Source organism: Embiotoca jacksoni, unplaced genomic scaffold (genome assembly GCF_022577435.1).
Source record: "Embiotoca jacksoni isolate LCO1_2020_lvr unplaced genomic scaffold, fEmbJac1.0.p SCAF_19, whole genome shotgun sequence".
Classification (NCBI taxonomy): Eukaryota; Metazoa; Chordata; class Actinopteri; family Embiotocidae; genus Embiotoca; species Embiotoca jacksoni.
This window is the reverse complement of record NW_027185329.1, coordinates 11,315,784-11,332,325: the sequence shown is the minus strand read 5'-3', so window position 1 is coordinate 11,332,325 and position 16,542 is coordinate 11,315,784. Positions and strand designations below refer to the sequence as shown.

The following is a 16,542-nucleotide window of genomic DNA, read 5'->3' as shown; positions in this document are numbered from 1 at the left end:
TACTCGTTGTGACATTTTACACTGAAAAGTAAAGAACTCATACAGCCTCAGTAGTTTGACATACTGGACTGAACATTTCTGGATGTCACATTATTCCATTTCCCAAATGCCACCAGTGGCTCAGCCTGAAATGAGTTCATAAGGTAATCAGATCGAGACTCAGCGTTCCCTCCTCAGAGGGATCAAAGACAGCAGAGAAGTTCCTCTTTCTTTTTGCTCATTCTTGAGTCGGTTCATACGACCTTAAAAAGGAGGACAAAATATAGAAAACTGTGCCATAATCAGTGGAGGGGGAAAATAACGTTAAACTGATGAGATTAAAGAACTTCGCACCGTATAGATTAAACTTCGGGTGCTACCTGAGCATGTTGTGATTGAGCATCATCAAAGCGAGGGACGACCAGTTGTTTAGCAGAACAGGAGGAAGGATGAAGGTCTTTGAACTGGTCACAAAAACCCTACAGAGTTTTGGAGCAGCCCGAGCTCCTGGTTTTCACTCATTTTTGGTCTCAACAGTAACCCACGCAAATCTGACACAACTGGGGGGATAAAACTGGTAGTTCATGAGCATGTGCGGGTTGCATCTTGCCACTGAGACATCCGTCCTTAATGCATAGAGAGGATTTGTCTCCATTCCCTGTCCTTTTGTCCTTGCATGCTGTTTCTCTTTTTTTATTTTTACGTCTCCATTCTGTTAATAATACATGAATGTCCTCTTTCCCTCCCCCTCCCCCCTCTCCTCCCCTGTAGCAATTATTGAACCCACCACCACTAGTGCTGTCTCAAGCCCAGGTCAGTATATGTCACCATGCTGTACACCAAAACCAGCAAAGAGGTCCGCTGCCTCATACTAACCAGAGCCGAAATCCTCTCCTCCATCTTGAATTATTTGAATTGGCTGGCTGGAATGCCTGCTGGGTGTACAGCTTCACTGTTTGGCCTTTATTTTAGTTTTATTTGCATTTCCTTTTTTTTTTTTTGGTAACTTTGGGTTGGCTTCTACAGTCTGGCTACATATACTTCCTGCAGCCTGTGTCATCACAACACCCTGCCCCCGTCCTCTCATTACAACCCCCATCACCACCCCCATTCGGAGCAAACAGTAGAGTCATCAAGTGGCTGTTCCATATTCCTTTGGGTCTGATGCTTTTCATAATGCTGATGGCTTCTTCTTCTTCTTCTTCTTCTTCTTCTTCTTCTTCTTCTTCTTCTTCTTCTTCTTCTTCTTCTTCTTCTTCTCCTCTCTCTGGCTTTCTCACCTTCCCTCTCTTGCTCCTCGGCACTAGCTAAATACAGTATACATCAAAGGCAGGACACTGTTGTTGGCAAAGGGCCTCGGTTTGTTGTTTGCAAGATGGAATCTCACTTCCTTTCAGTCCTCCCCTCTCTGTCTCTGTCTTAGCTTTCCTCTATCCTTCTCTCCTCTCTTTTCTTTCCTCTTTTCTCGAACAATCAGTTGGTGCATCGCCACCCTTTTTAACCCGATCTCCTGCTCGCGCTGTTGTCGTTGCTACACTGTCAATGTCGCACTTGTTCCCCCTCCTCGCTGTATTCTGCCGCTTCCACATTCCAGCCCAGAATAATCCCCTCTGCCTGGTCGTCTTTTCTCCCTCTCTAATGGTTTTAAGCAAGTCACAGAATGTAATCGCTCATGCTGGTTACATTATTTTTTGCTTAATGCTGTTCATGCGCACAGAAACACACACACAAACACACACAAAAAAGCTTTCACCGGCAGGTACGCACAGTGTAGACACGCCGAAGTATTTAAACGTGCTCTCATGCACCCGCACTTACAGCACGTATGGAAACGCATGTGAGGATTCATATTGCGTAATGAATTTGCTCCGTTTTTGTGGCTTTGCGTCGAGCTCTGTGGATCCAGACGCCATCCTCTACCTGTCTGTCTGAGCCAAATAGAATTATCCATGGAGATTCAGTTAGATAACAAGTTAAAATAAGCTCAGCAGCAACAAACGGTCCTGGCATGGCCCTAAACTCTCATTTGATGTAACGCTTGAAAAACAAATGACAATTTCATGGTCCAGAGGAACACCGGTGGTTTCAGTTGTGGAGATAAACTCACCCAGTGAGCCACTGTTCTTGTTTTGCCCCAAGTTGGATTTGAAGTTCATGTTTTGATTGTGCACTAACGAAGTGGCCTGGTAAGGGGAACTATCATAGATCCAGGCAAATTAAGAATTTTAATAACTAATTTGAACAGGTTTTTATTTCCCCTGTTGATGCGTCTGGGACGATGTGGTCCCAAAATAAGGAATGAATCTCTAGTGTGCAAGGTAAGAGAATTTAGGAGATCTCAAGTGGAAAAATTGTTTTTCCCCCAGAGCACTTCCAGTCTACGTCTCAGTCCATTGATCAAGCGCAAATGACAAGAAAAAAAAAATCAAATTACAAAGAGAAAACAATGTTAATAGGAAACATCAGTCACTACGCTTTTATTTCTAGCCTTGCTGTGGCAAAGTATTGCTGCTTGCCAATACTCTAAATAAAAATCGGGCCAAAATGCTTTTGTGAGTTAATTAAATCCTGTTTTCATGGTAAATATGAGATTGTCTGACTCAGCACTTGTGCTCTCTGATCTTTTAAAGACAAAAATCGACACGGCCGTGTGCCACACGGATAGTTTTCTAACTCGGCAAGCTTACTGACATAAATAGAAACCAGGGGCTGCTTGAAAGGTGGTAAATTTTCACTTGTCCCAAAAAAAGCAAAAAAAACTGTAGCTACGGGATAAAACAAGAGATTGTTGAGTAAATCTTTGGTGCAAATATCTTACGTGCTTCGTGTTGTGTAGTCTGAATCTGTCATAAACCTCATTAAATAACGTGCGGTATCTTTTCTTTAACCATCAAAGTGTAAAAATGACTAGATGCGGTGCTGCTAGGAAGGTTTTGTAAGCTTTAAACACAGACAGACTAACTGTTTACCTGTTTCCTATCTTTATGCTAAACTAAGGTAACCATCTCCCAGTTATGGCTTCATATTAACTGTGCAATCATGAGAGCCGTATCGATCGTCTTCATCTAAATCTGATTTTTCTATTGAATTTATTTAAACTTTAAAGTATTGCAAAATTTGTAATATGTATTATTTTTCGATTCATAAATATTTTCTATTTCTACCAAACTATGTATCTAACGCATCCTCACATTTGTATATACACCACAAAAAATACTATATTATGTTGTACAATAAGGACATTTTTACAGTATCATAAATCAAGCATATATCTCATAGAGAGTAAATGATAAAGATGTTACTGTATCAACAATGAATCACAAAGTCACTGTGGGACTTTACTCTGACACATAACGATTCTGCACTGCAAGCAACAGATAAAAACTGATTTCCATATAATTGCCATCCTACATGCAACTGGTGTTGTAATGCATATCGTTTTATTTTTGAATCGTTTTTTTTTTATTTGTATTCCTTTATATCTTTGACCTACAACAATTGAATTTAACCCGCGGGGATAAATAACATCTCCGTTCTTGTCTTATCCTTTCTTCTCTAATAAATGTCACAGATATGTTCACACGTCAGACAAAATAAGAAACCAGCTGTCGCCGCCACTTGACAGGTCTTGTTTTTTTTTGTATCTACTGCAACATGCGACTTAACACTGCAGATGAAGAAAATTGTAATATACCAATTTTGTTGACAATGAAGGTCTTAGGCGTGTTTTATATTTAGCGTGCAAATTTATATGCATTTACCTAAATATAGAGCACTGCTCCGGTACTCCATAGCAGCTGGCGTGGTGCCATCCTGTCATCCCGAATGAAATGTGGATCTGTGATAAAAGCATTTGCTCCCACAGGCTTTCACCACTGTTTACTTACGCAAATCACTTGACAGTGAGAAAAACGAGGTTTTAAACACTGCACTGAGCCACATTTCTTGTCTTCACAAGGCACAATATACAAGTGCTACTGGTTCAAAGAATATTATATTAATTGTGCACAATGTGTTTAACTCTCTAAATCTCACACCTCATGTTAACTCCCAAATAAACCAAATTCAGGCAGCTTGAGTGTAGCTAAGTAAACATGATCCACGCACAGTTTCAGGGTTTCACCCCATTATTCCTCCCGTTCTCGACCCTATAACATGATTTTCTTTTATTCCCCCCTGATAGCTGGTATAGTCAGACCTAATTACAGAAGAGGCAGTGCTGATGCTGTCGTGCATCTTGGAAGCCTGGCATTTAACCATTTGTTTGACCCCCCCCCCCCCTCCCCCCCGAGGCAGCATCAAGCTCTAGGAGATAGGAAGAGGAGCTTAATGAGTCTATGAAGGTTTATGTGTCTTGGTAATATCGTGGAGTAGGCCATAAAACACGCTGTCCTGATCCACAATGGAGCAACCTTTATGAAATGTTAACTTTAACCCAGAATGGTCCCCTGAAAGTTTCATGTACACATCTGAGTATAGCAAAGAATCAGATGAGATTATCGTTCTATAGATGTTTTGAAATTGAAACTTTCACCAGCTTAATGAAGACCCTTTTCTGATTGATTTAGAGCGAGAGTAGGTCATATATCTTTCTTTGTTCAAGGTCCAGGGCGCAACATCAAAGGGATAATCTACCTTATTAAGTATTCTTCCAAAGTCCTCCAAAATACAAAAGTCACTCACTCAGCTCACCAAGGCTCAAAGAGTTGTGTTAATCAAATTATTTTAGTAAGCCTGGAAAGCTTCTTTAATCAAAGGATAGCTGGCTAATTTATGTCTGAAAGTAGGGTAATGTCCTCTTTTGGAAGATGGCTCTAAACAAAGTTAGCTTTTTCTACTTTCAATTCTTTATTTGTTATCTGATGTTGGTACAATTTAAACCCAAAGGGACATTTTGTTTGTATTACACAGCCTGAGGCCCTCTTAATAAAAACACAACTTGGCATTTTTTCTTCTAAGTTCTAAATGAATATTCTCTCATGGCCATCACTTTGAAAATATTATACTAACCATTACTGGAAGAAGCTCGTAAGCAGAGTTAGTCTGTCTTTGAAACCATGTAATGCATTACTTTGGTGATTTAATCTGCATCTGACTGTTTTTCAAAATACTCTTGCAACGTTTTCTAACGTTTGCCTTCATACATAATGCATCTATAGCTGTGTTCATTAAAGTTGAGTAACTTTTAGAGTTTTTTCATGGTTGTTTTTTTCATGTTTGGCCTCCTGGGGAATTAATTTTGATAAAAGGGTAACAGTTTGAAGTAAAGTTTCTGTGTGTTACCCCAGTTTAACAGAAGCACTCCTCTGCGAATGGGGAACAGCCTCTCAATTTCTGCTGAGCCTGAGTATTGGTTGCTGTCAGCTGTAGGCTTGTGATGAAGGCTGTAGTCAAGACTGAGATTAACTGTACTTTGTTTTTGTTTGAAACCGTAAAGCCTTTGTTTGTCAGTGGGGCTATTATCAATATGGTCACATCAAACAAAAGTTAAATTTCTACTCAGATTTTAACATGCAAGCCACAAAGTCAGATAGTGAAATGGAATAACAGCCTGAACTGATTCACTGCACATTATTTTGCTTGCCGAAGTCGACGCTCATAGCTGGAAAACAGCAGAGCATGTACAGGTACATATCACCTACAGTATTTCCCCCCTAAAATACTAACGATTTAACAGTACAGAGTGTTCCTGCTCTCGGCCCTGCAGCAGAGCATACTAAATTCTTGCAATCTATTCTGAAACATATGCTCCGACATATGCTACATGTCCACATGGACGACTGGAATACTGATTATTATTGATAACCTAAATACTAGGTCATCCTGAATTAACTGTGCTGCTCTGGAAGTCTTGAAGGGAAAAAACAGTAAAGGTTTCTCTGGCTTTGAGACACAATAATTGGTTTTTGATGCCACAGCATGTCCTTCATTTCCATCAGGATCATTCCCAACGTTGTGCAGGAGGACAATGATATGTAGAGATTGAGATTGGATTTCCTGAATGTCATTGAACGAGCTGGTTAGATTTGCCTTTCCTTGTTTCACCCCAGACAAAGTCAATCACACTAATCACTGTCGGTTATTAGTCATCATGGCTTACGTAACACTATCTTCATTTGATTATATAGTTCCTTTCTAATAAAACTTGGTTGACTTTCCCTATGGTGTATTCTTAGACATTGTCGCTTTAGCACAGAAGCAATCTAACACTCCAGCAGAGTAAATAAACAACACATGTTGCAGTAAAAAGGCCTTTTCTCCATCCATTGGTGCCAACTTCGGTGCCAACTTCGTACACGAAAGAGACTCGGCGACCTCCCTGCCTCTGCGACCTTTAAAACCCTATAAATCCACCACAACATAGGTCCTGAACTGGCACCAAACTAAAAACACACCATGATGCTGCGTGTCTCTTGCTGTTGCTCATATGTAGGTATTATAGATGTGATGGATAAGGTCCTCAGCCCAAGTTAACCCACAGAGGACTCCTGAGCGTAGGAAACATTCGAACAACAACAGCTGATAAAACCCCCGAGTTCAACAACACAAATGTACACTGCTGATTTCAATTTGCAGCCACAAGTGGTGAAGTTCAGTTCCGTCCAGTGGCAATTACAATATAGTCTCCAATGTGATTGCCGACTACCTGAGTTTGTGAATCACCCACAGCTAACGGCTGTATAAATACACTGCACTTGTGAAATATTCAGTAGGATGGAATGTCTCCCCCGGATAAGCCTAGATCGGGGTCCTGTGCGAGTGGACTGGAGCTATAAATCCTAGAGGACTGGACTTGTTGAAACTAGTGTGTTAAACTGCTCGAGGAGCCACTACAGTAAACAGCCCTGCCTCAACTTTACCCAGCATGCCTGGTGTCAGACACGCAGAGCTGCCCACAGATAATCCTTTTCGGCAGTGCATTTTCTGCTGGCCTTATCAGTTATATGGTGGCGAGATCAAGAGCCGTGCAAACCCCGTCTACACCCTGAGCGCACTGCCACCCCAGCTCCTGTCCCGTATGGCTTGTTTTGAGGTGATATGCTGACCTTCATTTTTACTAAGCGCTAACTTCCCAATCACCCCTGCCTGATAAGCAGATGGCATGTCATCTATCATACTTGACCCCTTGATCCCTCGGACAATGTAAATAGACGATGGGTTTTGTCCTGGGGGACTGGAAGCCTGCGAGCTTCCCCAGACGAAAACCTGTTACCGTAAACGGGCCCCTCAGGTGTGCACAGGAAATAAACCCTGCATCCCTCTCGAATAAATATTATGTATCTAATGCGAAGTAAACAGGAACACCAAAGCCTCCAGTGACTGCATGTGATATCTACATAATGCACTCCATTATCCCGGATATATGCAGAACTTAGTAAGACAGATTTATGACACTCCTCAACTTTATAGAATGATTCCATGAAGTATCAAAGAGCAAGACTGATTCTAGAATTCACTTTATTGATCAACAGTTCCGATGCTTTCGAACAACATTTACCTGGCCTTCCTGTAAGAGCATATGTTGTCAGGAAACCAAAGCCATTACTTTGATATGAGAATAAAACGCATGATTGCCGGGGGATCTTCTGTTTTCTCGCTGTAATTCCTTTTAATGAGTATTAATCAGGCCACTAAGTGTGGTTTTTGTTTTTGTTTGACTGGTACTCAGTTGTTTGTGTGATATTAGTCATTACGGGTTCGGTTCTCTTTTGCTGTGGCTGCCTGGGCTTTTTATTACAGCGCCCTAAAACACATTCTGAGTGCCAATGCTGATTAGTTAAATGTGGTAGATACCGACAATGAAATTGATTTTGTGTTTTACTATGCTGGGAAGAGTGCTCTAAAACAAAGTGATGTCTCTCTCTCTCCATATTTGCTTTGGTTGATTAATTATGAAACACTTCAGACCTGCTTCATAAAAGGAAACATTTGTATAAGCTGAGGAAAAACATGAATTAATATTGATTGTGCCGTTTTTGTTACACACAAAACACAAGATGATACATTGACAGAGAGTGGGCCAGTATCCCTTGGAATTATATCTGTGTTGGACAAGTTACACCCCAAAATGTGCGTCTACTTGCAACGTTCAGTGCCAGTGTAGCAAATATGTCGTAAAATGCAAAGAAAATTGTATTTTTTTGTCATTAACTGTAACCAATGGTGTTTGAGTTTGTGGCCCACTCATGAAAGCTCTTGCATTTGCAGTACTTGCAGTACTATGAAGTGAACAAGCTGGGTGTCTGTGGCAACATTCCCGGGAAAAATCTCAAGCGGCACACAATCAGTGAGGCATTTTCCATCACGCCTGTCCTCTCTGTTCTGCCAGAGAGGACAGGCAGAGCTAATGCAACATGCAACTCGGTCATTAACTGACTGACGTCACACAGGCGACACTGTTTGGATTTTTGGGAAGCGAGATCCAAAAGCCCAGTTGCAGTTACCGCTTACCGCCACAGGTGTCGCGAAAGAGAACAAAATGGGCATCTTCGAGGTTGTGGCGTCACCCATTGGTGGTGATCTATCCATAACCTTAACCGTAACATCTTTGGGATGTGCTTAACTGAAGAAAAAATTTACAATAATGCGTATGATTGCTTCTCTGCCACTAGTTCTACAGCTAGTTTTATTTCCCGATCTAATTTTTTTTTTAGTGCAGTGTGATAACTGATCACAAATGAATTGACTCACTGAGCCAAATTAACGGGCAGCAGAGCACAAAGACACTGAAAATATAGAATGTTTGCTTTGGATGTTAAATAAGATTGTAGCTGGACAAATATATTTTTTCAGAGACATCTAATTATGTTCTCATCTACAACGCATTTAACAGAATGAACCAGAGCACTTAGTTCATAATTTTGTACCAATGGTTTTTTTTTCAACATTGGGAAAATGTTCCCCTGGGGATGTCACTTTTAGCAATGATACAGAATAGCTCAACATTTCTCTGAATCCAGACTCTCAAAGAGCATTCAGAAGACATTTTGGACTCCCACAAAGGCCCACTTGCCTTTCTTCCCGCAACCTTAAGTACATAAACAGATTATTATCCATATTTCATGAGCCTCAGGCTTCACTCTTCCTCTCTACCCCCTGCAAAGACTCATTTTCAGGGCTGCCTTTCACCTGTTTGTCGGTCTCTTACATAAGAGACTCCTCGTATTTCACTTACTTCACTGACTCTCTGTCTCCGCCTCTTTCCTTGCCGCTCAGTCCTTCCCTTGCTCCCACATGCACCACTCTCCTCTCTACCTCTGATTATCTCTCCCACTTCGTATCTCCTCAGGAGTGGCGGCCATTAAATGCAAACCTGGTCACGCAGTCAGTCCCACGCACACCAAGAAGAAACACAGCGGCGCACACTGAAACTGTAATAACTGTTTTCAGAAGAACAAGGAAGCAATTTCACAGACCTTTTTTTTCTCTGCTCAACTTTCATGGATATTTCTCAGTATTTGTTATGATAATATTAGTGGTGGATAATAAAACTGAGACCCGTCAGAGCCTTTTTGGGTCTTTAAATCATGCCCAAAAAAGCTTTTCACTTTTATGTGTTTCTTCCCACCTCCGTTTTGAGTTCTTGTTGCAGGCGGTGCTTTTATCCCTGTCGCTGTCACTTATATATTTTTTTCTCCAGTGTAACTTTTCAGACTTTGTGGATCACCAAATCGCACACATCTCACGCTGTATCCAGGAGATCAAAGCATATTATGCATTGTAGCGCTTTCAGGTCTGTGACATCCTTCCCCGTTTTTGATGTTGTATTTACAACTGTTTTTTCCAAACCTTCGTGCGTACTGCTGTATTGAAAGTTCTGCAAATGAGAAGAAAAGACCACGAGAAAGGACCACAAGGGAAGTCACTGACGAGGAAGATGTTTTTTTTTTTCTTTCTCAATTTAAATCTTTTTCCAACTTTAATTGGCACTCTCAGCACAGCAGTCAGGGTGATTAATAAGACAATTCAGCTGGAAAGATGAGTTTTGGTGCTCCCAACAACAGACAGGACTATGCAGGAGCTGTGTGAGAGCTGGAGCAGAAAATGGATAGTCATTTCCTTTTATGGCCACGAAAGGCTGCTGCAGAGATTTTGTCTTGGTCTATAATTGAGACACCAGGGTATATTCTCTGTCTGGACAGACTCTAATGGTTAGTGCATTAAGGAGGATGATTGAAGAAAGCCACACACTTACAGTAGAGGCCACGGTAAATCAGAAAAGATGGCTTTTTGGCCAATTTGTAGATTGCAGTGGGTTCACACTGTGCAGTTCTTTAGGTCCTCCCTCCCTCTCATCTCTGGTGAGAGCACTCTTCAGCAGAGTTAAATGGGTGTAATTTTGAGGTAAAAGAGAGAACACTTTCAGTAATAATGGAGAGAAGCTTTGGACATGCTGTCGTTGCCCTTGGAAATATAGTAAATGCACTCTTCAGGCCTCACTCAGTTGTTAGGAAGCTCTTCTCTGCATCACTCTCAGGTTTCGGCGTGAGGAGTTGAGGCAGTAGTCTTCGTTACGGCATCAGATGGACTCCGCATGTTTGCAGATCTGCAGGCTCAGGATGTATCGTCCTGCTTATCTCACAGCCTCACATAGTTGTAATTTCTAAACTCTGCCTTTTCTAAACAATAGTCATTTTACTACAGTTGATCCTCCCCCTTCACAAAATCTAACAGGTCACATACACATTTAGATTAAACACCGATCTGTTCTTCCTGCTCACTAATTCCTGCCGCCTGTGCTAGCCACAGCATGCTTTGCTCTGTATTCCCTGTGATGTTGTTGTTGCACTGTAATGCAAAGACACTCATTCGGCGAACATCTCTGGGATTTTGACGGTTGACCTCCAATTAAGCACGAACTTATTCCCGCCAATAGCGCACAAAACAACACACAGGCATTTGAACATTGCAACCCCATGCACAGCCATTGATACTAACACGCGTGCAGGCAATCCTGCATGTTTTTTTGGTTCGTCTCAGCTGTTCTGCCACAGTTTTGTGTAATTCTCAGCAGACCTGTTCATGAATTTAGTCAATTAATCTGTTCGTTCATCCATTTTTCAGATAATTTAGTTTTTGTTAGTTTGACTGGGAAAAATGGATGTGGATGAATATTGTGTTCGTTTTTTTTTGTTTTCACGCTACCTAACAACAGTGCGTAACAGTGTGTACATCGCATTTCCAACCTTTTCCTGTATTATAGGAATATTTACAGTATATGTATAGACAGTTCCTTCTTACTTCTTTACATCTTTCTGGTTTTCTTAGGCATTTGAGTTTGACAATGAGAAAAAAAAGAGAGACTGTATTTAGCTTTTATTTTATTCTTTTTATATGCAAACAGCATATAAATATTTATGTTTTAAATGTATAAATAACATGTATATTTATATTAAAAAGAAAAGCATTTAAACAGTACAGTGAAATTTCAACCTACTTTTGGCGAGCGACGTATGTGTATGTTTGTGTACACAGAATATGACAGCTGGCTGGCAGCAGATTAGTGGTCATATGTCTTGTGCCGGGGTGGTTGAGTCTTTGTTGCCAGCTATCTTTATAAACCTCGGGAATTCTTTCAACCCATGACATGTCTTCTTCCCATATATTTAAATCTTGGGAGAGACGGGTGCCTATATGTCACTCCACGATAAGTGTTGGGAATTACACAGTAATTAGTTTGCCCATTCAAAACAAACCCTGACTGACGCTGACAGTGGAAGAAGCCTGAGGAGCACAGATACTGTGCCCACTGCCTCTAAAAGCAACCTCTGCTAAACCCTTGGCTCCCGAACTTGGATAGAAATTCTTCTTCTCAGATTTGTTTCACTTGTGTAAATCAAACATACAGACGTAATGATATGGAGATGCATTTAGGCTGCTGTTCTGTTGTTTAGATCTGTTATTGAATACTTTTCTCCCCTTTTTAATTCAGAAACCAGATTAGGGACACTTCAGGAGGTGGAATGTGTTCGTGCTGGCTCTTATTTACGATGTCGAGATTTACAATATTCTATTGCACAGTAAATTAACCATATTTTTACTAAATTGTGTACATTTGGATGCAAGATAATTGCAAAAATAGCAATAATCTAATTGATACCGTTAACTATTTGCTGTAAAAGCTATTTTAAAAAGGTTGATGATGTTCAGATGTGAGAAACTGGTCAAATGTCAGACATTTAGTTTTTTTCAAAGGCACTTTTCTCTTTTATATTTCTAGTTTAATTGAACCAGTGGTTTATTCTATAATCATAATCATTAAGTACCGAGTTCAAGTATTTAATCAGTGAGCCAAACGTTCACTTGTGGTTATTTTATCCTTTAAAATTGTTTCATAGTGTAATTTTCTGAAAAATGTATGATAATATATATTGATGTTACAATATAAAATTACATTGTGATGTAACAATAATAATAATAATAATAATAATAATAATATACCTGTATTGACCACCTCGATGGTTTAGTGTGTGGGTTTTTAAAAGCATAATAATGTACTTGTAAGCAGACAAAAGTGTGCGTCTACTCATTATCCTGCTGTGGGCACCTCTAAGTGGAGGCAGAGGCATAAATAGATAATAAAAGTTAAATATTGCAAAACAAAGGCGTAATGACACGAAATGCGTCTTCATAAGTGAAGGTATAATTCACATATATTATTGCACGCTTCAAAATGTCCGTATATCTGCTTACACTTACATTTTAGTGTGTTTTAAACCATTTTGTTTTAATGCTATACTGCTTATAAAAGCTTAGTCATATAAACAAATGCAGCTGGGAAAATAAACAATGTATATATATATTCTGTCCTCAGAGTAGGTGTCAGACCACACTTCGACAGATAGCGAACATACTGTTGTATAGAGAGTCAGACGAAGAAGTAAAGTTGAATGAACTTTTACTGTTTGTTTTCCTCTTCTCGTGTACAACAATCTTTTTTGTAAAACTGAAATATGGACAAAAATAAATCACTCAATCAGTATGTATGTCAAAATAAAATTACATATCTTTTCTGATGTACCACACATAATAAAACACTGTGCTAAATTACCTTCCTTTTCAACAAACAAGGCATGGCTTGATAATTAACATTTTTGCTGAGTCATCACAATGCTTTACCTTAACTTCGATGCTAAACATACTGGCTCCATAAAAACGTCCCTCTTTATGTTAAAGTTCTATGTAAACATTCAATAAGCAGTACAATTCAGCACACGTGATATTTTGGTACTCACAAGAATTGCTTCTCAATGCACTCAACTTAAGAAAGGCAGAGGATTAGCTGCCCACATGTGATCCCTCACCTCTGCTGCTGGAATCATTGCTCTGGCCACATCAGGTGACCCTATTGGCCAATGAATGAAAAGAAGACTTCTACTGCTGCGACTAACTGCAATAACACATGCAACCACCAGTGGGATAAATTAAAATAATCTAAACATCAACCCAATATACAGAACTATATATATATATATATATATAATATATATATATATATATATATATACACAGTATATACCATACAGTGGTGTGAAAAAGTGTTTGCCCCCTTCCTGATTTTTTTTTTTTTTTTTTGCATGTTTGTCACAGTTAAATGTTTCAGATCATCAAACAAATTTAAATATTAGTCAAAGATAACACAAGTAAACACAAAATGCAGTTTTTAAATGAAGGTTTTTATTATTAAGGGAGAAAACAAATCCAAACCCACATGGCCCTGTGTGAAAAAGTGTTTGCCCCCTAAACCCAATAACTGGTTGGGCCACCCTTAGCAGCAACAACTGCAATCAAGCGTTTGCGATAACTTGCAATGAGTCTTTTACAGCTGTGGAGGAATTTTGTCCCACTCATCTTTGCAGAGTTGTTGTAATTCAGCCACATTGGAGGGTTTCCCAGCACGAACCGCCTTTTTAAGGTCATGCCACAGCATCTCAATAGGATTCAGGTCAGGACTTTGACTAGGCCACTCCAAAGTATATATATATACACATACATACATATATACATATATATATATATATATATATATATATATATACATACACACACACACACACACACACACACACACACACACACACACACACACACATATACATATATATATATATATATATATATATATATATATATACACACTTTTCTCTGATCCATGCACCACACTGCAGCTTGGGTCACTTGGAAAACTCTGGGGGTTCTCCTCTGTTCAATTGCTGTGTTCTCACCTCACGCCGTCAAATTAACTTTAGGTCTTACAAGACTTGCATGAAAATGCGTGTCATTCATGAGAGATTTGACGATACTGGCTACTGAATGGCATTTTGTTTCGTTTTGACTGCAACAGAATTCAAGCTCCTCAGTTCATCACAACAGCCCGGACACAAACCGCTCTAAATGTATTGAGTCTCTACTTTGCATGCACGATCATACTGGAGGAAATTTGAAAGGGCGGCTCGCTAGTGCTGTTCTTAAGTATATTTTCCCACTTTCCTTTCTTTGTCCAGAGAGAGAGAGAGAGAGAGAGTTCTAAAAAAGAAACCTGTTGACTTCATGCACTTGTTTCACCTTCAAAAACATTGCGTTATCGATTATGTGGATCCATACACGCTGTCCTTATGACACAGCAAAGATTTTAGTTCACCGTCTTCTCAAATCACACCCCAGACACCTTCCCCTCATCTTTTCTTTAATTCCTTCTCTACTTCTTTTGTCAAGTTTGATGTCCTCAGTGGGGCCCCTCTGCTTGCAGTATTGTTTTACTCTGGTAGACAATTATCTCTGAGAGGTCCAGACAAAAAAAGAGCTGCTCTTCACAACAATTTCCTCAACCTTTAAAATCAGCCCACACTTCCTATCACCCATTAAATGGCACACATTCTTGTCTCCGCGCACACGCACACGCACGCGCACACGCGCGCACACACACACACACACACACACACACACACACACACACAGCTTCAATCACTGTCACGAGCCTCAGGGAAAAACCTCCCGATCAGCCCGACAACAGATGACAGAATCTACGTTAAACCAGCCATTAAAAGCTGAGCATATGCATCGACGCTCTCTCTCTCCGTGTTTACTGCTTCTCGAGAGTCTTCAAATTCTTTTTATTGACAAACCACACCTTGAAGACCTGGGAGGTTTTTAAACGCGGTTAGAAAAGGTCATGACATTCAGAAATGGCATTCTCTTTGGGGAAATGGCTTGGATGTCTGGTCGTTAAATAAGGTTAGTTCTATCGGCTCGATTTCTAAGCTGTTCGGCGTTCTCGGCATCTCTAAAGAGCGGCCATCCCTCTGCCAATACCAAAGCCTCTCTGTGCAAGTTGGAGTGGTGTCACTCTTTATAGTGGCCAATGAAGAGTGCAGAACACGCTCACACACACATACTGTATAAGCACTTACTGTAAATGCGGAGTATGTTCCCATTCGATGGTGGCGTGTGTGTATGGATGGATGCATTAGTGGTGGATGGCTGGGGGGTTGCTGCTGACAGTTAATGATACACTTCTTCGTGCACAAGCGCATAGTCACACAAACAGAAAAACAAACCCTCTGCACACACAAACACTTTTATGCATCGTGCACAGCTCACTGCTATCGCAACTCCCCACTCTCCTCCTCAGTTCTTCTCATGCAACAGAGGAATTGAAATGCAAGCGCTTCAGGGTAAAGCCTCGAAGGCTCCAAACAGAAGCCATTAACCCTTTAGTATTCCCCTGGCCTTGCAGCTGATGAGTTATTCAAGGATTCTGACAAGGATCCACCCCCTTTACATCCACTAATGATGAGGGAGGTCAGCGAACATGCTGAGAGATGCCTTTGGCGAAATGATCTCGGGATTCAAAGCACCAAGGTTGTAATGGCCTCTGAAGTGATAAACGGGCCCTTTTTTATGCAAGTCTCCCCTTCCTGCTGTATTACTATAGCATGTTTGAAACAATCAATGGGCTGAGCTACTCACAAGTCTGGGTCCCATCACCACTGACAGTGTTAATTAGCACTGAAGAATCCCAGGCGCTTTTGTGTGAGCACATTTGAAAGGAGATGAGCGGATTAGACCATTTTGCTTTACATTTGCTATTCCTAATGTCATCGAGCAAGCAGAGATCTTAGTGATGGTGGGTGGCTCCCGGTGGGCCCCGAGCCACAGATCTGCCTCCCGACATGAAACGGGAGAAATTGACTGGAAAGAGGCCCATGTGCCTTTCACTAGAACAGTGAGCGATCGGAGCACAGACCAGAATCAGAGGAAGGCTCCCTGCTTGCAGGAGTGTTCATTTACATATCTGCCACTACTGCGTCTTCTGCTTTGTTTGTTAACATTCGGAGGATTGATGTGGATTTTGAGATGACTGGCAAACCCCTTCTTTGCTACAAATCAGACTAAATCATAAATGTATTCAGAAACTGAGTGGAGAAGCGATAAAGTGATAAACTACCAAATAATGTCTGTCAGTTTATCATCCATTAAAGTATAAGGATCACTACTGCTGGAATATTTTGAAGTGGCTCTGATTTCTCACCCAGATTGGCAAAATATATAGATTCACGAAAC

At 40.5% G+C, this 16,542-nt stretch overlaps 1 protein-coding gene across 2 annotated transcripts in view; it reads left to right on the top strand.

The window, feature by feature from the left end:
* negr1 (neuronal growth regulator 1) overlaps positions 1 to 16,542 on the top strand; it is a 144,173-nt gene that overhangs the window by 110,205 nt on the left and 17,426 nt on the right. Inside the window, exon 7 of one of the 2 annotated variants that reach the window (XM_069153478.1) lies at positions 751 to 792. The exons of the other annotated variant lie outside the window; for it this stretch is intronic. Within the exon in view, the coding sequence (XP_069009579.1) occupies positions 751 to 792 (42 nt within the window). The remainder of the gene's footprint in view (positions 1 to 750; positions 793 to 16,542) is intronic. 2 annotated transcript variants of the gene reach the window in all.